At 38.7% G+C, this 24,412-nt stretch overlaps 2 protein-coding genes across 2 annotated transcripts; both read right to left on the bottom strand.

Moving 5' to 3' along the window:
* Window positions 1-1,174: 1,174 nt before the first annotated feature.
* On the bottom strand, window positions 1,175-6,652 carry LOC143291971 (cytochrome c oxidase subunit 6B1-like). Its single transcript, XM_076602123.1, has 4 exons — window positions 6,519-6,652; window positions 2,664-2,755; window positions 2,149-2,263; window positions 1,175-1,409 (listed from the first exon to the last, which is right to left on the bottom strand). The coding sequence occupies exons 2-4, from the start codon at window positions 2,735-2,737 to the stop codon at window positions 1,356-1,358; spliced, it is 243 nt and encodes an 80-aa protein (XP_076458238.1). The 5' UTR covers window positions 2,738-2,755; window positions 6,519-6,652; the 3' UTR covers window positions 1,175-1,355.
* A 1,811-nt stretch (window positions 6,653-8,463) lies between these two features.
* Window positions 8,464-24,384, bottom strand: LOC143292747 (transmembrane protein 180-like). The gene is made up of 5 exons (XM_076603290.1): window positions 22,906-24,384; window positions 21,420-21,577; window positions 17,569-17,652; window positions 16,224-16,347; window positions 8,464-15,828 (listed from the first exon to the last, which is right to left on the bottom strand). The coding sequence occupies exons 1-5, from the start codon at window positions 23,770-23,772 to the stop codon at window positions 15,664-15,666; spliced, it is 1,398 nt and encodes a 465-aa protein (XP_076459405.1). The 5' UTR covers window positions 23,773-24,384; the 3' UTR covers window positions 8,464-15,663.
* Window positions 24,385-24,412: the final 28 nt, after the last annotated feature.

Below are 24,412 nucleotides of genomic sequence, written 5' to 3'. Positions count from 1 at the left end.
CTCCAGCAGGCATTCATTTTTACCATTACTGCAACCTAAAATTTGTAAAGACCCATCTGTTCCACAAACAGAAAACAAAAACCAGAAGGTATGTGCATTATCTTTGTAAAATCAGTGTGTGTGTCACTGTGTGTGCGTGTGCTCTCATGCACTTACTGGATATTGTGTATGCAAATGTGGCAATTATATAGAGACCTACTATTATAAATTCTCCACTGCTAGTGCAGAGGAGTGATGAGAAGTAGAGGCAGAGAGGAGGGGAGAGGACAGTAATAAGGATTGGACCCTATGCTGTCACAGTGTGTCTACATGTATGTGTATGGGAGGTCTGACCTCCGACAGCTGAATGTATTTTTTTCCTCCCTTAAACCAGTGTCACAGAGAGAACCACCAATACCATTTTTGCAAGAGGAGTGTTGGCCTAGCAGAAATGCGCTTGACCAGGAAGCAAGTGTCCTTGGGTTTGAGTCCAATGTATGGACCATGAGTTTTTCTACCTTCTTCACTAGACCAGTAATGGTCTGGGTGCTGGTCATTTTGATGATGATAAACCCGAGGCCCCATGTGCCACATGCACTTAATGCATGTAAAAGAACTTAACCATGGCCAAATTCTGTTGAAGAACCCTTTGATAAAGTAAGACAAATACACTGTCGTGACACCCTCCTTTAGGAGAGCAGCCTGAACTAAACTAATTCTACTCAAGTACATTGGCAGTTGTATTGTAACAGCCACTGTCTGCAACATCATACCCAAGTTTTCATCCCCTTCTGCCTTCCTCATTTTCTCTCTGGATTTGAACAGATCTCAGGAATAGCTTCTGGGGCTTTTCTGCAGCAGTCGTACCCACCAAAGAAATGTACTTAAACATTTTTTTTGGCAAGATAGTAAAGTGCATTTATTTTAACTCTCACATCCTTGAAATCTGATATATATCAAAAAATGAGGTTCTGGATGGGTTGAAAATTGATCACTTTCTTTCACAATTCTTTTCCCTGGCTCGGATCTTGGATTAATGCAATCTATCTATATTCACACAGGTTCCTGTTTTTGTATTCAGGAAGAGAAAAAAAGATGCAGAAGAGAGGGTGCAAGTTTGAGTAAGAGCCCACTCCTCCCCCAACACTAGCGCGCTGGCACATACACACAACACATTAAGTCACTAAGTCACAAATACAGTTCTGAAGTCCATTTTATTTATTCACTTTTCCAGACTAATGTCCTGATGCTTTCAAAAATCACTTGAACCTATCTCTTCCCCACCTCCCCCTCCCACCCCATCCTCCTAAATAAAAAAAACCAAAACCATTCATGATCATACTAATCACATGGAGTGGCTACATGAAGTGAGATGTTCAAATCTTGCCAGCGAATGTTCCTGCCTCAATCTGCTCGTCCCATTTCTCTACCTGCAACACACAAAACACAGTACACTGAAAGTTCAATGACAGTAACACAGGCAAATGGTAAAAAAACAGGAACATACCTGTTTCAAAATACCAAATTAAAGAGATCTGTTGCTGTCGTTAAACAATTAAGTCTCATTTAAATGGCATTTCATACACACAGGTACTGCAAATTTAAGATCACACAACAGGCGCATACTCTGGCCAAAGGCTTCATAAAAATTTTTTTTTTTACAGTGGCTCAGTACTAAAAATAATCTTTTTAAAAAATGGCTCACAGGCACTAAATACATACTGCTTTTCCCTTTAAAAGCTGACTACATCTGAACTAAAGCAATGTTTTATTTTACTTCCTGCAAGATACTAACATTAAAAAGATACATCTTGTATGCAATTCATTTCAGCAGGGTTTTTTGTTTGTGCGTTTGTTTTTTGTCAGTTCAATTAAAAAACACAGCAATTTCACTGAACAATCTGTGCCTGACTTGTGACATTTATCAGTCTTGTTCCAAGTCACAATTTCTAGGAGTGGTGTTGCCTATTTGCTTACATAAGGTTAGTGTCATTATCCTGACACTGACACATCAGGAAATATTATTTCACACAAAACTCAGTACGTATGTGTGTGGACATGCCTTCAATGCATACAGCATGAAATGGTGTCTTCAACTTGACACAAAATGCCACCTGATTCAAAGTGTGCAACTGAAAATTAATTACTATGACACAAAAGCATACTCACCCAAGCATTTGGACACAAAGACTTGAACACCTTCTGGAAATAGCCGCAAGGCTCGTAGTCTTCCCCTTTGATCTTCTGGCAGCGGTGGAAATCTACATAATTCTGCCAGCAGTTTCTGAAAACATGCATCAATAGAAATACAAATCGCAGCATTCTTATGGTGACCTCTATAATAGTCCATATGATACCAGTTAAGGTCAACAAAGCCAGGGATGAGATATGAACAGTTATACAAAAGCCCAGTTTCCATTCAATGGTCTCTTTCAATAAGATGAATTGATGACTTCATCATTTTGCTCATGGCAACTACAATTGTCTTAAAAAGGCTCAGCTTCACTCACTTCTCTCTTTCCTTCTGTGTTCCCTACTCCAAGTCTTCCAAGTTAGCAAGCTATGCAACATCTCAAATTGAACTTGCACTTTCACAACAGTTACTCATCAATCATGCCACTGTGTATGAAGATATAAGCACATGCAAACAAAATTAATGTAATATTTTTTCATAATATATTTACCGGGTTTGGTTCTGGTTTGGGAATCGTGCATCAAAGGGAGCAGTTTTCATCTCATAATCCCCTTTGTCAGACATGATGTTCACTAACACCAACTGCACAAAGGAAGAATACAAAGCATTAATCTACATACAGAAAAGTAAATAAGGGTGAGTAAAGGTTTTTGTTCTTTTTTTTTAACCTTTGCTGTGCACACTGTGTAAAAATGTACCCAGATATATATTCATTCAAAAATTCATAACTCAAAAACTATTTGAGCTGCATCAATAAAATTTTATGACTTCGTCAAATATTTTTTCTACACACACTCATTAAAAATAGTACACTTTTATAAAGTAAAAGTTTTAATCAAGTAAAACTATCAAACTGATGTGTGGCGTATGTACTGGGTCAAATTTACCCTGTGATTTAAAAGAAGAAACTTAATACAGCATGGCAGGCAATTACAGACCAATCAGCAATGTGGACATATAATAACCATGCCAACACTTTGATTCACACTGCCACATAACTGCTGTTTTGCACGACCTGTGGCCCTACTATAGGTTTGGTTTTAGACTGACTCAACTTTGTTATGAAATACTTGTGTACACGGGGCTTCTATACCCTTCTCAAACACTATTCATTATTTTCTGGAAAGAAAAAATAAGGCTAATAAATGCTTGTTATGTCTCCACAGAGTTTCTGTCAAATTATCCTTCTATGCATAGTGTGTTTGGGTGTGTGTGCATTCATGCGTGTGCTACAGTTGTTTGTCTGTGTGTGTGATGTGCACACAAGCCTTCAATTCAGCTCTGTAACTGTGTATGCGAGTGTACCTTTGGTAATCTGGCTATAGATCCCACACCTAAATAAACTAACTCTCCATGAACTGTTGTCCAAAGTGCAGCAGCATCATTGACATAATTTCAATTTGCATCACACAAATAAAGAGTCAGGCAAAAGTTGGTCATTGTGTTTCCTTTAGCAAAGGTTGGCGAAGTCATTCCCACTCACGTAATTATCTGTTATTCTCTATGTTTGCATAGGTGTTTCCTTAACCCTTTTGCTGCCAGGAAAATAAAATTTAAGTGAAATCTAATTGCCAGGGTTTTTTCACAAAAAACGGGTATAAATTTTTAAAAAATTCTGTGCTCTTTGTTATTGGAGAAAGACCCAGAAAAGTATATATTTTCTGAAAGGTAAATGAATAAAGAATACAAAACACATGCTGTTTTCCTATTTTTTATATTTTTAATGACATCCTGTTTTTTGTTTAAATCAGTGTTTTTGTTTTTTGTCACATTTTCAACTTGTTCATTACAAACATTAGTCAGGTAATTTGCACAAAAATATCATTTTCTGGACAAATGGATAACACAAAATCATACTAGAGCCACCACAACATATATATATATATATATATATATAATATATATATATATATATATTTTTTTTTTTTAAAGATAGATACACAATACAGTGACTTCTCCAAGTGATAAGATGGATGTGAGGCCACGCCCCCTCAGTCTCCACCCCCCCTCCTCTTCACCCCTCTCACACAGTCACTTGATCCAGTTCTCATCAGACTGCATTGGCCGAGTGCCAAGAATATCGCTCACACTGTGTCCTGTTACTAATTCGGCCATGTTCTTTGTCTGCTAACATCTGTACAGCCAGCATCACTCACTGACAGTCGCATCTTGGCCACTCTCTTGATTGTTCCCTTTATTTTCTATCAGATCGTCCTATAAATGTTCACCACTGTCTTCTCCTTCGAATTTACTCTTTGATTCTTTCTGAGCATCAGCTAAAGAAAGAAATCTTGGTTGATTTAGTTCGTCACGATCGCATGTCTTGAGCACGGCGTCAGTCCGACATTTTGTTGAGCGAGCAAGGAGAGAAGTCAGGCAAACACTGGGAAAGTGACCCAACCAAAACGTTCAAATAAAGGACTGCTTCATGACGTAGATGGGGTTTCTAGCAATGAATAGAATCTAGAGAGATTCCCCAGGCTAAAGCTACCACTATTTTTGTCAATGAAGTGAATGCAAACCTGGGAAAAGTCAGAATACTTTGATGACGAGTTATCTCGTCATTGTGGCAGCGAAGCATACATGCTTGCCATGACGAGTTATCTCGTGATATAGGCAGCCTAAAGGTTAAGTCTCTGTTACTGTAATGTATGTCTGGGTATTGAAAGGCATAGGTTAACAAAAGGCAGATTACTACGTTTATTCACTCATTAAAGAACAAGGCCCAAACAACAAATCACCCCAAGTCCTGCTAACCTATTCACACACACATACACATCGACATCAAGTATGTAGTACAAACTTATTCATACACGCATGAACACACGCACCGCACACATGTATGCACACACTCCATGTCCTTGGTCTTCTCATGAAACTAAGAAGGGAAGCTGGCTACATAATGGAAAACAAGATGTTGACCAGCCAACCACCAAGTTTATCTAATTCATTGATGTCATCAACGCTGATAGCTGCCAGCTGCTTGCGGTGCTGCCTTCACAGCCAAGGTTGGGGAAAGGCTAAAAGACATAGGAACATTTTGCCCCAGAATGTACACTGTATGAGTTTCAGTTACTTTCACTATACAAATGGCTATGGGTCAATGTCAATAATTCCCCAGTCTGTATGCCATGCAAGGGTTCTTTAACAGCATGGGTAAATTTTTCCCCAACTGGTAGAGTGCGCACAAATTTATAGTATGTACTGCAAAGGTTAAAGGGATTTTGAGTAAACAAGAATTATGAAGTGATAGAGTGTGAAGGAAGGTGGCAGAATGGTTACGTTAAGACACTATGATCTGCCAATACAGTATCCCTGAGGGTCTGGTTTAAAATCCTGATCTCATCCTGTCTCCCAAGTTTGACCAGAAAATCAAACTGAGCGTCTTGTCATTTGGATGATTTGACAAACCCAGGTCCCATGTGCAGCACGCACTTGGCGAACTAAAAAAGAAGCTTAGTCCCAAGGCAACAAGTGTTGTCCTCTGGCAAAATTTTGTAGAAGTCAACTCTGAAAGGTACACAAATAAATATGCATTCACTCAAGGTCAGACTAAGTGATGAATTATGCGGCTTTCACTAGTTTCAGGCATCTGCTCAGCAGAAGTGGTGTAGCGTTTATATATTTGTCCAAAAGTAGTGATGCCTCCATGGGAAACTAAAACTAGGAGACAGAGAGAGAGGAATGCTCCTTTCATACTTATACTTTCTCATTCCCATATTTTCATTCAATGATTCATTCATCTGGGTAAATTAGTTACTAATACTTGTGCACTAAAAACTAACATGGGTTGATTACTTCATACTGAAAACAGTTTCAACAAAAGAAATTTGACCTTTAAGACTTTACATACAAGTTACATGGTATGAACCGGCAAGGACCTTAAGCACTTTGGAAGTACAGTGCCAGAATAACTTCTGTTACTAACTTTGCCTTGATCTTCCGTCACTGCTTCGGGGAAGTAAGTAGGTAAAATCCGTCACTCTATTACGACTACGAGGGCTGCGAGTATTAAAGCCAACACCCCCACCCCCAACCCCCTTAAAGAAAAGAAAGAAAAATGAACTGAAGTTGACAGACCCACCACCAATGAAATAAAATAAGCAAGTGATTGTCATTGTAATCGCTGAATTCAGTCGTTTCGTGGTGGACGTGACTAAGTAGAACGTTCCTTAAAATATAACTTTAATTTGCTCTAGTCTTGGCGTCACAAAAAACAATCGGAAGGCAGCGTTTAAAAACAACAAAAATAAACTCTGCTAAAACACTCAAAGATCAATAGACGGACCCACAGATATAGTCAACAGTAATTCTAGAGAGAAACATTAAAAAAAATGAAAATTACTTAGTTTCTGTCTTGACCTTCACAACAGCAGTCGGCACAAGGGTGTACTGAATGTTGTTTCCACGTAAGAGAGTAGTGTTTCCTGCTGTGAATCGAAAACGTGCCTCGGATTTTTCAGGGGGGAAAAGAGAAGAAAATCTGTTGATGATGTTTCTGCAGACAGCCACTGAGACATATGTTTATATACAGACAACCGATAAATAAAGACGAAGACAATAAGCTTACTTTAGTGTTATTGCCGGGTTTGTGTATTTCATAATCTTAAAAGTTTGTGCGTGTGTGCGTGGTTCCTTTCCCTTCAGTGCCATTTCCGGTCTCGTAACTGACACAATGTGTGTGTGTGTGTGTGTGTGTTGGGATTTTTTTCTTTTTCTTTTTAATTGGTAAAGGTCCCTGAATTTAGAACGCTAAAATTAAGACTTTACCTCATACCTTTACCTTTTTAGTTGTAAAATTGTAAGGGCAATAGCACACTCAAGTTTTAGAAACCACATCCCCCCCCCCCTCCATTCCTCCACTTCCCTTAAACACAACACGCATGGGTCCCATTCCTGATCATCCCTCGCAACCCCTCATACGTACTTCTCACAGCATTTTAAAGTCCAGATACACCAATAATCTCACTTTTACATAATTCCTTAAATAACTGATATTACTATTGGGATGCTTGAATAGGACTTTACCCTGATTTCACTGATTAATAATTATGTTCATCAGCAATGCACTTAAGTGACATTGCACCCTTGTTTGTATTGTGAGTGTCTGATTTTGGAGTGATTCTCAATAATTTTTCAGTTGGGAGCTTGTACGATCATGGATGGGTGGGTGAATGGGCAGTGGAGGCAAAGAGAAGCGGGTTTTGATGGGGTAGGGGGAGGGGCAATGGATGAGTTTGTGGGACAGAGATAGAATACATATATCTACATATATTGTGTGTGTGTTTACACATGTGTTCACTTGTATGAATGCTCACATGCACACTTCTTTGTGTACATGTGCACACACAATTTTGAATGTGTGTGTGTGCATGCACCCAAGTGCACATGTGTACATGTGTTAACGCTTGTTTATGTGTCTGCACACTGGATTTGTGGGCGTATGTGTGAGCGTCTGTGAACATGTTTGTGTGCCTGTTTGTGAAGTGTGTCACAGACATATTCAGACACACACATGTACCCACAAACACACAGATAAACATGCACACACACACACACACACACACAAACACTTGAACATATGCAGAAACAAGAAGATGGCATATAAACTGATTAGTGATATGCAGAACCCTTGTTGAAACAAAGAGGTGACACACAGACACTAAAATACAGAGATGACCTCCCCTCAGTTTGGAAAGGTGATCTCTCCACCAGAAAGGTGTCAGTAGGCCCCAATGACATGTTTCCCACATAGGGGTTATGTTTTTCTAGCTCAACTGACAGCTGAAAAAAAAAAGTTTCTTCACTCAAGACAGGGTTGCATGTCTCTCTACCAAATTTATGTTATTAGATATTCATATGGTGTAATAGTAGTATGTCTTTCCACTCTATTAGAAAAAACTTGTGTGTGTGTGTGTGTGTGTGTGTGTGTGCACGCGCGTGCGCATGCACGCACGCAAATCAATTAACTATATAATAGTTTAAACATGTTGTCACATATATATGTACAGTCCATCATTTATCAATTGTCCCTGTCATAGCCACAGCATGCTGATCCATATGATACAGGTTGCACAAAAGTAGAAAATATGTCATGGAAAGACCAAAACAACTGAAAGCAACAATATATTACAAAGGAAGCACTGTTCCACACACAGTGAAATGACATACACACAGGAATGTGGGGACAGACACAGAGAGAGTGAGAATTAAGAACTTTCATTTGACATCTTTTCACATATGTTAAATAAGGCAGAGAGAAAAAGAGATAAGACACAGACACACACACCTCATTTCTGTTTAACTTTAATCAAGCCTATGAAAGCAAAAAAAAGACCTCTCAACCATATGAAAAATTTATATACAAAAAATGCATATTCTTTTCTTAAGCACACAACCAAAGTAAATAATAAATCAACCACAGCTTCTTTTAACCTTCGCTGGCTGTCGCTTTTGACTACACACGGAAGCTCATGTGGGTCGTTCACGACCCATACCGCTGTCCCTTTTGACTACACACGGAAACTCATGTGGGTTGTCCACAACCCATACCCTTTAGAGACAAAAACCTGTATATTCCTCCAAAGCTTGTGTGGGTCGTGCACAACCCATACTTTGTAAAGAGACAAAAACCTGTATATTCCTCCAAAGCTTATAACAAAATATAGAAAAGGAAAACATATTGTAACAACTGATTACACACACATGCGCTCGCACACGCACAAACACATACACTCAGAAGAAACACATGCTCACGCATTCACACACACGCACATACACACGCACACACAACTGATTACACACACAAACGCATAACATCACATGCACATACATACAAATCCTACTTACGCACACAGAGATAGATAGAGAGAGAGAGACTGAGACAGAGAGAGAGAGACAGACAGCGAGACACAGAGAGAGAGAGATGACTCATAGCATCCTATTCACGCACAATCAAAGATATTCAGTCACACGGGTACATGCTGTTAGAGAAAGGGATGGAAGGGGGTTATAGCTGAAGACAGGCGAAAGGGACGGGGCGGGGAGGGGGTGGGGGTGGGGGGTAGTGGGAGAGTAGTGGGGTAGTGAGGCTATTGAAAGTAAAACTTCTTTATTTTCCTTCACTAATTGCAAATGAAACCTTTTGAAATCACAGTTAAAAAGGTATGGGTCATGCATGACCCACACGAGCTTTCAAGGGGTGACCACGTTTTTTCCTGTTTAAAAAGCATGGGTCATACACAACCCACACAAGCGTCCATGTGTAGTTAAAACACCACCTTTAATTACTCATTAACTAATCAATGAATTTTTTTCATTTTTAGGCAGAAATTTGGTCTTTTAGGTGTAGGAAGCATTTCTGAAATTTCGTAGAAAAATATTAAGAACTGGCTGAGATATCTGCATTTTTGTACACTTCTGGGTCGTGTATGACCCACGGTTGCCAGCGAAGGTTAAGCACATACCAAAACAAATAATAATACCATGTATCATGTCATCCTTGTTAAAATTGAATCTGCATTGTTCAGCAGCTTCACTGTCAAAATCCTGCGTGGAAGTTCCGTTTTTCACTATGTATGTTTGCAGCACATTTCTGACCAATCATTTCAGTGATAGAGTAAACACACAAAGTTGAATGACCCTCTATGCTGCATACTGTCGGCAGTCTTTCACTGTTCTGCTGGGTTCACACATGTCCCCTTTTCAAATAAGTCTCATCAGTCATTTCCCTCCATGTGTATTTATTAGTATGGAAAATGTCAGCATCAGTTTCAAGGTGTCAAAGCATGTGGACTTACCAATATATGCTACAACCACACTCCCTTACAAAAAAAAAAAAAAAAAAAAGTGAGGGAGCAAAAGCCTGACCTACACATAAACCCAAAATGCTGGTCAAGAGCTTAAGAGTGTAACCTTGGCAGCAGTCAACAGAAAAGAACTACAACAGCAGGCAAACTGAATCAATAATGATAGCATTGATATACTCAAAAAGTTTAACAGCGCAGTGTTTCAAAAGCATTATTCCTTATCCTGCGTTTCTTGGTGGCAACTGCAATGTACATTATTTCCAATAATGTACTCTTTGATATGTAATACCGTTTTTACATCTGCAAAATTATACAAAGTGCATAAAAAATCATAGGCTACCATGATAAATAGACATATAATGAATAAAGTTAATCCTTAAGTTAAATACGGGTACCGCAATATTGGTTTTGCCAATATTCTCTGAGCCACATTCCTTCCTGAATCCATGCTAAGGCCCTTTTTGTGCTTCTCCCAATTTTCCATGTTGTAGCATGGCTGCTTTTCTGACAACCACACCATTAAATGTGGGTTTCCACTTAATTATCCTGAAATCTATGGCAACATTCAGTGTTTTATGAAAACCTGAACTGACCCAACATGCACCCATATCCAGAAACCCCCCTCCCAAAATGCAGTGTATATGCTTGGCACAAAACATTCAAGGGTGGGGGATATGCTCTTCCAAAAATAAATCTGAACACACTCAATGAATCTCATCTCGAAATGTCAGTATGTGTGAATTTGCAATTAATGGATAGTGTATGGCATAGATTTGGTTACCATTAAGTTCACATGCAAAACAGATAGAGATTTTATTGTAAAAAATTAAATTTGCTGATCCAGTTAAAGATACAGATGTACAATCTAATGGGTTTTTTTTTTTATGTTGCACATACTAGGCAGAACATTCTTAACAACAGTTTGTTTGAGTATCCAAACCCACAGATTGGATGTTCAGTATCACTGGTCTAAAAATAGGTGGATAGCACATGCCTTCTTTGAGTCCCTTTGCTAACTGAAGCCAGCAGAAGTGTTCAATCAGCCATTTTGCCACTCATGTCAGTATAGCGTGAAGCGGTAATTTCATATATGTAGCCGAGTGCTCAGCTGGCTACAATGACTGCTTCATGGCAAGCTTTCACTTGCTTGCGTCGTTAGTTAAGCTGATGTTCCTGAGTGTGCCTCCACAGCAAGTGTGTCCTACATGTCACTGCACTATTTTCCTGTAATAACTTTGGTAAATTAACCATTGGCAGATATCAATCAAGACACAACATTTGGAATGTCAACGGGACAAGCATAACACGATTTCATCAAAGATACAGTTACAGTTCAGAAACTACCAATATTTAGTTGACGAATTCACAACACACAGACAGCCGGATACAAGTCTCAGTATGGCATCCAGTTCACGGCTGCTCAGCCGAGCACAAAATCTGGCTCTTTAGTTGGCCGAGCAGCGTCTAGCGTCTTGGGTCAAACATTTTTTAATGTCAGATTTTCCCACCGCACTCTGCACTGGCCGGCGCATTTGCCGTGGTATTTCTGGCCCCCCACGCCAAACCTGGACACTGCCTTCTTTGTTTCACTTGGCCCCGCACCCCCACCACACTTTTTCACAGCATCCACACATTTCCTGCAGCGATTACAGAAATCTGAATTATTGCTGTTCCTGCTTGTATTATTGGAGTGCAGTTTGATTTGATTTACACAATTTTATTATTTTATCAACATCATTTCTTTTTTTTACCTTAAAAAAACTTCGTCTTTCTTGTGGAATGAAGGGGTGTGTCGGCGAGGAGACGCATGCGTTTGTCAATACACTAAAAACGTGTGTGCAGCATTCGGGATGAGGAACAACAGATCAATGTTCTGATGCAGGAACAGCTGACCGCTGTGTCCCCTCGATTGCAGGGTGTTCTGTTGCTTTCTGACAAACCTGCAGGCAAACAACAGTGCTCTTGAACATTGTGTGCGTGCGTGCGAGCCTGTGTGTGTGTGTGTGTATGTGTGTGCATATGCGCGCATGCGTGTGAGCCTCTGTGCATGTGACTTGATTCATAAGTGTTTATGCTTGTGTGTGCTTCCAATGTGTGTGTGTGTGTGTGTGTGTGTGTTCACACACGTGTGTGTGCCCAGCCGTTGTGTGTTGTTCAATTTTTTGTTGTTGTTTGCATGCGTATTCAGTTCACAAAAAAATAATTTGTTATATTGAGATTAGTTCTGTGTATAGTGTTTTGTTTGTTCATCTGTTTGTTTTATTTGTTTTTATTGTTTGTGCATGTTTTGTTCAGATTTTTTTTTTCTGTCACGGGAGTATTGGTGGATATGCGTTCGACAAGTGGCTCCCAATTCTAAGTCATTAAAAGTTTGAATTATACACCAAACATTTACTGTTTACTTTGCACTTTCAGTGCATATGTTTAGCGGACGATTTTGTGCTGTGCCAAAGCCATTTTATGAACAAAGAACAGCAGAGCAAGGATACCACTAACAGCTGATGAGACAGTGAGCAGTGCAATGTGTGTACCTAATCGCCGCTTCACAGCAGTGCCAAAAGCCGACAGACACTCACCCCGTTCTCCATCCCCCTGCTACTCGCACTCACCATGCTACAGTGTGTTCATTTAAACACTTGTTGTGCTGCCAAGAAAAGTCGCACAACTCAAAAGGTAAGCTGATCTGCATGCAGGCATGCTAAATGTTCTGTGCGATTTTACGATGTTATTGTGATAAGCGCCTGTTTTCTCAAAGAGGGATTTAAATTTAACGATTTTTGCAGTCATGTTTCTGCTTGTCCTTCTCTTCTCATTCTTCATATATGTTTCAACCGTTGCTGCAACAACCGCTATGTAAGAAAACATATTGTGTTTGGAGTCAATGGAAAGCTTTTTTTGCGTTCGTTTTAGAAAACCACTTCTTCAGTCGTTATTTCCAATCCATCCGGGGAGATGATGTGTGAAAGAAACAAAGCAGATTTACCGCTGAACAAGCGTACAGCGAGTGCCACTGGCACGGCCTGTTTGTCAGCCGCGTTTATATATATCCATGTCCTACTTCCTGGGTTCACGAACTTTCGCTGGGCCAACTAAAGTGCCAGCACTGAACACCCGTGAGTTGGCTTCAGCTTTCCTGGCCAATGAGCTTTCCATCTGTTTTTAAAACAGTGGTTCACCATGCATGAACACATCCAAAACATTTTCTGTTTAACAGATCTATCTATCTGCTTATCTCTCTCTCTCTCTATATATATACATATATTCTCTCTCTCTCTATATATATATATATATCGATATATATCTATCTGTTTATGTTTTCAATTGAAATATAAAAAAAAAGATGAAAAATACAGAGATTCATGTTTCTTAAGTGTGAATTTTTGCTTCATCTCAAACATTTTTCACACTTGTGGCAGGTATTATATAAATCTTATATTAAAGAAATGGCTGTTTTGGAAGTGCACCATATCATCCACGGTGTCAGATGCATGTAGAAAGAAAAATCAATTTTATGTTCTAATCCCACAAGCTGAAGATTTATAGATTTTAAATGAAACCCACATGACATCCTGCAAACCCAGTTATGACATTGTTGCTGACATCAAACTTGTGAAAAAGTTTAAGAAAAGGAATGTGCATGTTCATTAAAAACAACAACATCAAAAACAATTAAAAAATAAAAATAAAAAATAAAAAAAACCCTCCAGTTCCTTCCTCTCCTCCAAAAATAAACAAAGAAATAACTCAACCCTATACCAAAAGTTTAACTAAACTGTCAACCGATATCTACTGTATTTGGCGATCATGGATACAGAAGTGTATAATAGTACTATGTGCTCATACACAAGTACACACATTTCTTGTTTGTGTGTTTATGTTCGTATCTGACAGACATGTGTTACAGATAAAGATGCTAGACAAGTGCATGCATAGATTATATTATTCTCACCCATTTGCACTCTTTGTTATCTGTGGATCAAAGCTTAAAAAACAAATAAAACAAGAGAAAAAAACAAAAACACATTTTCTTTATGGAAGACCTCAATATCAAAATGGTTTGTTTTTTTTAACTGCCACCACTATTTGTAATATTTTTCATTTAAATTTCCAGCAAAAGACTTCCAGCCTGGAGCCTAACAAACCAAAATCTGAATTAAACAAAAGTTTGTGCAACATACATTCTTCAGCCTGTCTGTTGAACACAGTGACAAGCTACAAAACCTCACAGTGACTGACCACAAGCTTACTTACTTCCCATTATGACATCCGGCAAAAAGGGCAGCAACGAAAAATGAAAGACCAAATGGATGGCATCTCTTTTTTCCCAGCACCATTGTGTATAAACAAAGAAATAGCTTGTAATATGGCACTTAATTAACAAATATCACTATTTTATGTCCAATATGGTAGATAAAAAACATACTTTTTCCCCAACAATTATTATTCAACCAAAGGTTTGCAGAATCAAATATATTTTATACACTGGGAAATGAAAATAGAATACCATTCTAAACACTGACCATTCAATTTTTTTTTATTTTTTTTTTAAGGCAGAAGAAAGTATTCTTCAACACATCAATTCCACTTCAAAACCTAGTCCTGCATGATGCTTACATATATAGTGCCTATTTCTGAACAAATTTGTTATATTGCATATTCATTTTAAAAATATACTTGTATATTTCATATGCTTGTTTAAGGTTTTTATGAACATTTGCAGTGTTGGTTTGTTTAAGGTCTTTTATGAACATTTGCAGCGTTGGCTTCACTTTGCTGATTCTACACCTGTATTCCAAAACATACTTTTATGATAAAGATAAAAATCACCCACCTCCCTCTTCCAAAAACAGAAAAACCCAATCAAAAATATGTCTGAATAAAAGATTATGTGGAAAAAACAATAAAAATGACATGATGTGTGACCATTTTTGAAACAAACTTACAACAGACATTTTTTTATCCACTGGGTATGTGTAAAGCCTGCACTGAATGCAGGTGCACAATGATGTAAATGTGTGGTCAAGACAACAGCTTTGAGCAGTGTATAGCTACATCCTTTGTACAGCATGGAAGCTCCAGAAAACCCTGGTTTTCTGAGCTCCTTTTTAGTGACAGGTGTGTTCATTTTGTTCTGTTCCCAAGCACACACCACCTCCCCACCATCCCATCCCTTCCTTTTACACAGCGAAGGTAGCCTGTCAAAATCGACTACAGCTGTGCACATTCATTTCATGTGGGTGTGAGCGTGATTCAAGTCTGAAGGGTGAGCCACTTATTATACAGTATAGAGTGGGCAAATCACATACACACACACGTGCACTGTACAACTGATGCAAAGACAACCATCCAGTCAATGATGCAGTGTGGTTGCCTAGTTTCAGCTAAAAAAAAAAAAAAAAAAGAGTTGATGATACTGACACCTATCAAAATGACTTGAAGCAGAATATAATTCAGACTGGCAAGATGAAGACTAATTTTCCTGCAATAGGGACAGGGTTAAAAGGATGTGAGAAAGCCCACAAGATGACATTATTGCCTTCACTTTCCAATTCAAGTTTCAATTTCAAGGTGTCAGAGCTTGCGGACAGATTCATATTCGCTACACCACATCTGCTGTAAAAAGAAGAAAAAAGAAAATGGAAGATCTTCCATTACACTCTTCTGGATTCACACTTAAGAAACCTATAGAGTCTCTTTCATAATAACGGTTTCTGTGATTTTGCGTCTGATGGTGAACCGTGACCAGACGATGAGCTGAATGAACCCCAGCACCACAGGGAAGAAGCAGATCAGTTGGAACATCACAGCACTCATGGCCGCCTTCTCAGTGGCTGAGGCTGACTCTTTCTGTCAACAAGTGAAAAGGATGAATCAGGTTAAAAAAACAACAACAACAACAACACAAAAAAACATTAACATTATAAGTTACAGCTGAAGGTTCTTTTCTTTTCTTTGGTAATTAAAGCAATGTTTAGACAGCATATGATCAATTATTCAATTTGTAGAATTTCATATTTCTACTGGTTTTGCACAAGGTAAGTACTGTGAAATGAACTTAAAATCCTCTCTTGCCAATGTACCAAGAATCACTGAAAACTGTTGTAAAGAAAATTGTGCATCTGAAGCAACATAAAGAAAAATGACCATCTCAAGGAGAAAAAATGGGTATCATGAATCACAAATATTTTCACCAGAAAGGTATCTAAGTTGTGATATTGCCTACAACTAATGGAGTTTCAAACCTGCTCCTTCAGATGCTCGTAGCCGTAGTGGTTGAGAATGGCAACCACCAGCATTGGGGACAGAGACAGGGCAGGTTTTACCACCAGTGCGTTGGTCCCAAACACTGTGGAGGAAATGGGCTGGCTGAAAAGAAACAGCAGATTACTTTGAGTACCTTTCTTCAAAAATGATTAACAATAGATACTACAGCAAATGCATGAGCACTTCTTTCTGGACCCAGGCATATATGCACACACTATATTATAAGACAGACACACATTATTGACCATGTTACATTTAAAATGATTTTGAAAAGACAAAAAAGAAGAAGAAAAGAAAAGAAGAAAAAAACATATGGCTCTGTAAATATGGGACAAAGTAGGTAAAGATGATTGAATCTATTGTTAAATCATTCAGCTACTATCACAAATGTTGACATTTGAAAATTAGCAAGCAGCAGCTGAATCTGTTCGCTTGTGTTCACATGATACTTTTTCTTTGTTTTTTTTTTTTTTTTTAATTCTGTTTTATGATTATAAATCATTAACCATAAACAGATATGAAAAAAAACAATGCTCACTTTAATAAGAAAAATGAAAAAGATTATTTTATTTTATTTTATGACAATTATTGTTAAGTGTACTTACTTTTTACTGTATTTCTTTCACCCTTTTATCTCTTATCCTTTGTCTTTTATCTATATCAGATTCTCTGACCACAAAGTCTAAGAAAGAATGTCTATTGACTTAAGTTTTATCTAAACATACAAAGAAATATTTTTTTAATGATAAGAGAAAAAGAAATTAAAAAAGAGAAAGAAAAGAAAAGAAAATTATGTGTTTTGCACAGATGCTCGAACTTGTCAGTTTTATCTTATAACTCAGTATTGGCAATCCTCTCATTTATACTGACAGCGCATTTTGCTTTGTATTTTTTCAATCCTATTAATGCTACATTCAATTTAAAAACTGCAAGAAATCTTGTTTCTGAAGCACCTGATGACACAAAGTTCGCTATTTAACAAATATGGCCACACTGAACAGGTTTTGCTATTCTATGTACAAACAATAGATAATTTTCACTGGTGGTCATTATGCCCAACCCCAACTCCCAAGCAGGAAACCTACCCCCATACAGACACATATATACTCTCTCTCTCTCACATGCAATGCAACAGAATAATTATCACATAATCCATCCTAACAGCCCAATCACAGCTTCAAACAAGAGAAATCACAAAGCCCAAACACAGAGCTCTCTAAACATGAGAAATCACAGAGCAACCCTATCAAAATGTTGATCCAATACCCAAACTCGACTGTTCAAAGTTCTCACAACAAAATACATTCAAACAGATCTGCATACCTGCGGTGGTACTTTGCTTTATCTGCATCAGCAATGTCAGATAACGGCATGTTGAAGAATGAGAACGTTGCATTTGCAAATGCCCTGGTGAAATAACCCACAAAATTTATAATGTAAAATGCAGTATGAAGCATGCATTTACAAACACACGCACACACACACACACACACACACAAAGCACAACCACATATAAATACATAAGGGTGATTACACAACTGATTATTCAATAAATGATAGTAATGTTAATCTTGCTTCTTTTTTTTAATGATTTTCTCCATTTTATCAGTATCACATCTTTGTAAACCTGTGAAAACCCCATGTATGGCACACAGGCTGTTAGAAAAAGCACTGGATGAAAATAATCAAAATATTTTAAAAAATCCCCTAAAAAGCTGTCACTCAATGTAGTGGTTGTACAATAGAATTTACAAAAATTGATTAAAAAAACCAAAACATTACATAATTATGTATAGTGTGTGTGTGTGTGTGTGTGTGTGTGTGTGCGTGTGTGACTCTGTGTGTGTGTGTGTGTGTGTGTGTGTGTGTATGTGCATGAACATGGACACATCCCTAATAAGTAAACATGACAAAATCAAGAGACAGACAAACAGAAGAGATAGAGGTAATACTACAGAGAATGAATGAATCTTTGTAAACTTACAAATCTGCAAGGAAATTCACACACACGCGCACGCATGAACACACACACACACACACACAAACACACACACACACAAAATGATCTGAGTAACTGTTCACAAAAAAACAAAAAAGAACACACACACAAATAAACCACAAAAACTTGAGATAAATAGAAACAGAAACAAAGAAAATGAGATATTAGATAGAGATCAGAACAAATTACAGAAGACTTCAAGCATGTTGCTAAAACTATAAACAGAAGATAGGGAGTAAGTTGGAAACATGTGCAGACTACAAGACAAAAACAAGGCCTAAACAACAAATGACTCCTTCACTTTCTTCCTATCACAGGCACTGACACAGACACATTCACACATCAAGACAAGAAAACAGAGAAGGCAAGCAGCAGCACTCACCCACAATATAAAAATAAACCATGAAACTTGAAAGTGAAACACATCCTCATTAATCAATATGTCACTCAAACATATGACAGGCTGTCACAAAATGCAAGCACCCACAGTTAAGGGTAACTGACATTTAGCCATGAAGAAAAGGCTGTGGTAGTCCCTGAGTGGGTTCAAATTTTAGTGCTCTGTCTTGTTGCCAGCTTTCTATTCTTAAATCATAACAGAAGAATAATCATTCTGTGGCAGAACAGATTTTCTGATTCACACTTAGAGGACATAGGGAACTAGAGAAAGTTATTATGTCATACAAAAGAATTTATGACAAATTCCAAATCAACGATTTCATTAGGATTTGGAGGAGGGCTGATACGGCACATAAAATGTGGAAGAACTAATCATTATTAATATCAATAAAAAAAAAAAAAGAAGAGAATTCTAATCGGAACTAGGGTATAAATGTAAAGTCATCATGAATACAAAATATATCTATTATATCATGAATAGCATATAAGCTTGCTAAAAGTAATGGTTTATAATGCAAGTTAAAGTTCAAACAGAACATGACTGTCATCCTGATTTGCTAATAACACTACACTCTTACAAGTTACATGCATAATTCTTTGTTCTGGGGTTTGTTGTTGTTCCTCCATGAAGCACTGACAACTGTATAAAATTTTAGATTAACATTCATGGGTGCAACTGCCAGAAAAACCCATAACTGAAAGGTAGGGGCTCAGGGACAGTGCCGGCACCCTGTTGGGGGGTGGGGGGGCAACGCCCCCATTGAAGCAGAACAAAATGTAACATTTAAAAGGCATTTGGAAGGCTCTCATGCAATAAAAAAACAGAACGTTTCATCGAAAAATCACTGAATTGGTTATATCAATATATGTTATGTCTACAGACAGGTAGACAAAGTGATAAAACCATGAACAGACACTATCTAAAGACCTTAAATGGTGGAAAATAACTCATCTTTACTATGAATGAAGATCAAATATACAAATGGTGGAAAATATTTCACCTTAGCAATGAATGAAGATCAAATAGGTGCTTGTGAGGAACTGTTTCATGTAAAACGCAATTGAGTTAGGTCCAAAGTCCTTTCAGTTCAACACTCATCCACATTTCCAGTCCTGTTTACCTTATATTTGAATTTGGTGTATTCTTGTCAAAAATTGGTGTACTCTTCCACAAAATGATGTACCAAGCAAACATGTCTAAGGCTGTGATTCAACCCTCATATACGCCTGTATTAGCTATCTATTACAGATTTCACATTAACATTATCACTATTAGTATTACAATTCGTACCACTGATTTCAGTTGAGCCCAGCTGATTATCCTGGGCCGACTCAAGAGTATGGTCTTTTTTTTAACCTCCACTGTAAACAGCAACATGTAGATTTGAAAAGAAAAGCCAACATTTGCACAGTGAAAGAGTGTCAGAACTGACAGATCCAAGTAAGATTATTAGCTACTAGCTGGGGTCAACATACACTGTTTTTCACTTGCCCAGTAGGGCAACTCAGAGGCAATTCACTAACCAGGATGGATTTTGTACTAACATGGCTTCTGAAACAAATGCTCCAAACCTGAGCACACATACACACACAAGTCTACAGGGCTTGAGGATTGAGTTTCACGACCAACTGGCATTTTGCCAGACAGGCATAGTGGTTCCTTCATCATAACTGGACTTTGACCCCCCACTCTGCCCCCATCCTTTCTGCCATTCCTGTTTTGTCCATGTAAGGGAGGGGGTGGGAGGGGGAGAGGGAAGAAACAAGTATGCATGTGGGAGGTGGTGTCTGGTGGAGGGAAGCAAGAGGAGTGAGGGGTGTAGTCTAGTGAGGGGATAAAGAAAGGAAGAAAATTGAGTAAAGAGGTCATGTTTGTGTTGACTTGATTTCAGTTATGAATATAATTGTACAGAATGGCGGTTTCCTTTTTTTTTTTTTTTTTTATCAGCACACACGACCTTCGAACTGAAATGAGGGGGTGTGAGAGGTGAGAGGAGACACTGAACACTGAAATGCTTAATGTCATTCCTTGTGACCCCGGTACAACTGGTAATAAAGACATATTCTATTCTATTCTATTAGCTGAAAAGCTCTAGTGACACAGTAGGTACTAATCAAAACCAAATGGTGCAAAAATGGAACAGAAAGGAAAAATCATACTTGAAACAACATAAACTAATAAGAGATTTACGATGCTTTGGCACTTTGTCATTAGCTTAAAGTACATGTGACAGGGGAGTGGGGGGGGGGGGCATAATGTGCCTTTTTTTCAGTCGTTTGTCTCCGAGGTTTGGACAGTACACAAAAAACACAGAGAGAGAGAGAGAGAGATGGGAAGAAAGACAGACTTGGGAAGAGAGAGAGAGAGAGAGAGAGAGAGAGAGAGAGACAGACAGACAGACAGAGATCATAGTACAGGCAGGGAGGCAAGGTGGTGAGGGGACTGGGATAGCACTGCAGTGATTTTGACACCCCTGCCAGTGGGAGTGGAAGGGTGAGGTGGAGGTGGAGGAAGGTTGGGGAGGGATGAAGGTTGGCACAGTCATTCAGTATGTTGCTTGCTTGGACTGACTACAATCATGTCTCACTGGCCATCGATTAGCTGACACGAACAGGTGGGTGCATTTTTTTCTTCTTCTTTTTTTCCCCCCCAGAAAACGGACGTTCCGCTTATGACAAAATCCCAAAAACTGAAAACCGTCTTAGACGGAAGAGTTGCACCCATGAACATTTAATAAACGACTCCCCTCCTCTTCTTCTCTCTCTGTCCCTTTACCTGTCAATGAGCATGTAGAGCATGATGATCCAAGAGTTGCCAGGTCCAATCAGAAGGTACATGGTCAGACCACCCACAATTTTCCACACAAAGTTGTAGCGAATTGTGTGGAAGTATCCAAGGTGACCAACAAGAGGAGTGCCAAGGATCACCAGAATCTGCAAACGAACCAAGTGAAGTTGGAAGGCAACAACTATTACATTTACAGTATAAAAAACATGTGAACACGTGTGCATACATTTGTCCTCACACACACTCACACAACACACATATAATGATATATATATATACAATCTATACATAAAGATAAAAGCATTTATGGTTATACTCTACTGATCTGTATAAATGCTAAATATAAGACCTGTTGGTTGTATCTGGATAATTTAAGCTATAACTAACAGAATAAATATGACACATACATAGTATACATTACACCTGGCATTAACTAAGGCCAGACAACAGTTTTAATGTAACATCAGGAGAAAAGAAAAAAAGTGTTTTCTTGAAGCTGAGATATTACTTTCATCTGCATGCATTTCATGGCCACAATTATCTAGATGATTACTCAGCTATATCATAGGGTTGCATAATAAGCCACTGACAGGAAAGAGAAAGACCTACAGTGAGAACCAAAAGATTAATGGGAAAGTACTCTATGAGGATTTTATCACATGGCCTCCACTTTTTGCACCAACCACCTGATCCTGGTATGCCCAAGCACAGAAGCAAGCATGAAAAAAAAAATCATTAAAAAAAACACCAAAAAAACAACAACATTTATATGTAAAGAGAGGGGAGGAAAGATGTCTATGCCTACCTACTCTATTATCTGCAGTTTTCGTAGGGCTAGATGCGCGAAACTCTTGACTTGAAGTAACAAAGAGTCCGTTGGCTACAGCAGTGTCATTCAGCTTGTTCCAGTTCCTGAAGGCGGACAGGAGAAATGAATGATGCCAATACTTGGTGCGCATCGGCTTTGGAACAGCTGATGGCAGTGACTTCAATGCTGAGATGGAGCAGGGACCATGTTATTTTTGCTCACAGCTGCCTGGTCTTGATGATTTGGTGAAGCATGGCCAGTCTTGCTACTTTGGTGATGAAGGCAGTTTCTCAATCATGTCCAAAATCCTTTAAGTGTAGTGCATGGTAACAAATCCTGCAGCTCTCTGCTGGATGGCTCGTATCATGTCATTATCAAGCTAGGCAAGGGGGGACCTAATGGACAGGTTGAAAAAGAAAGATGCGGTTTTCTTCTGAGCTCATGTTTCTCTCTCTCTCCTCAACCCCCCTGTTTTCCCATTTGAATCCCCTCTGCCATTAACATGCAGTTCAAATCATACCAGAGTATAATATGGCTTGATTATTTTTTGACAATTTAATAATGGATTACACATTTGCTAAGCTTCATAACAGAATTTTCACATCACAAATACTACAAAGTATACTTGTAACAATCTCTGATTGGTTTAAAACACACATCACTTACCCCTCCAGCTGTTCCAGTCAACCCATAGAAAAAACTTCGGACATGAAGTGGCACTTGGTCTGTTGACACTAAATATTCACATAAAATGGCAAGAAACCCACCCCAAAAAGCACGATGAAATTCTTGGAAAAAATTGGTTATGACAAAAACAACAAAATTTTTCTCCTTAAAGAGCTGAAACATCTTTCTAAAGAATGAATCAGAACTCGAATCAGAAATTTCTTTATCTGATGATCCAGCACATTTATCTGATTCTGTTTTCTCATACTGTGTGTGAGCATGAGTTCCCGTGTATATCATCAACAAACATGAGCAGAATGCTAATATCACAGCAGCTGACTGAAAGGCACGGAAATTCTGAAGACTGTCAGAGGCAAACTCAAGAACTAAGATGCTCTGACTCCCAATCAGTGAGGCGATTGTGGAGTACCTGGTCAGTTTCAGCCTGTTGTGTGGATCCGCAGACAGCTCGGTGAACAAACAGCAACTCAGCAGGCCAATGAAGGTGAACATGGTATCGTACAGAAACAGGGCAACCACCAGGTGCATACCCACTGCCCAAGGGCTCTTTCCCATGGGAATCCAAGGCACGAGGAAGGACAAAGCAAAGAGTGGGGCTGTGTACAAGATTCCTTCTCTCCTGGTTCTGGTCAGGAGAAAGTTGGTGTTGTCTTGGCAGACGGCAAACAGTGGATCGTTGACTGCATTCCACACCATGTACAGAACCTGTGCTGTGTGGAACCAGGACTCCTCAATGTTGTACAGGTTTAGAAATACTTTGACATAGTAGAAATTAAAGGAACTACTTAGCATAGTAAAGCCCATGCTGAGAGCACAGTAGGCGATGATAGCTTTCTTGGAACTCATTTTCTTAACTGTATATAAATGCCAGTTTACAAACACCTATCTAAATATAATCATTATATCTCAAAACTGATTTCTGTAATCAAAAGGCGAATTACTTGAGAGGCGCTTTGTCTTTTATTATCTGACAGACTTCAAAATATATGGATTTATAAAAGTATATCCTTCGTATATTGTCCATTGACCGCCTCAAAGTCTGTCGCTGAGCCACACTGATCACAACCACAATTGTCCATTACAATGCAAACCGCGTGGACATTCCATCAGGTCGATCATCGAAAGCGGGAAGTGGGTAAAAGAAATCGAATGAAGTCCCTGATCGAGAAAATAACCGCTGGTTTGTGTCGATCATTACTATTGCTGCACTCCCGTCATGCTGACATGCTTTTAGAAACCACGCATGCATGTGCCTTTTGTTGTGTGGATGAACATGCTCGAGAAAACATGTCCACGTATCCAAGTCTGTACCACAGTTCCAGTAATGTTTTCCCCCTGCCCCGTAAGGATAAAGTGGTGTAAACACCGATGTGTGGGTGTTGCAAAATCCGACTGACATCCGGTTTGCCTCAAAAAACGAAAGTAAAGTAACACCTGTAAGCGAAAATCAAGCTTGTACGGTATGTCAGGATATGTTCTCTTCCTC

Source organism: Babylonia areolata, chromosome 18 (genome assembly GCF_041734735.1).
Source record: "Babylonia areolata isolate BAREFJ2019XMU chromosome 18, ASM4173473v1, whole genome shotgun sequence".
Lineage (NCBI taxonomy): Eukaryota > Metazoa > Mollusca > Gastropoda > Neogastropoda > Buccinidae > Babylonia > Babylonia areolata.
This window is presented reverse-complemented; position numbering and strand designations above follow the sequence as displayed.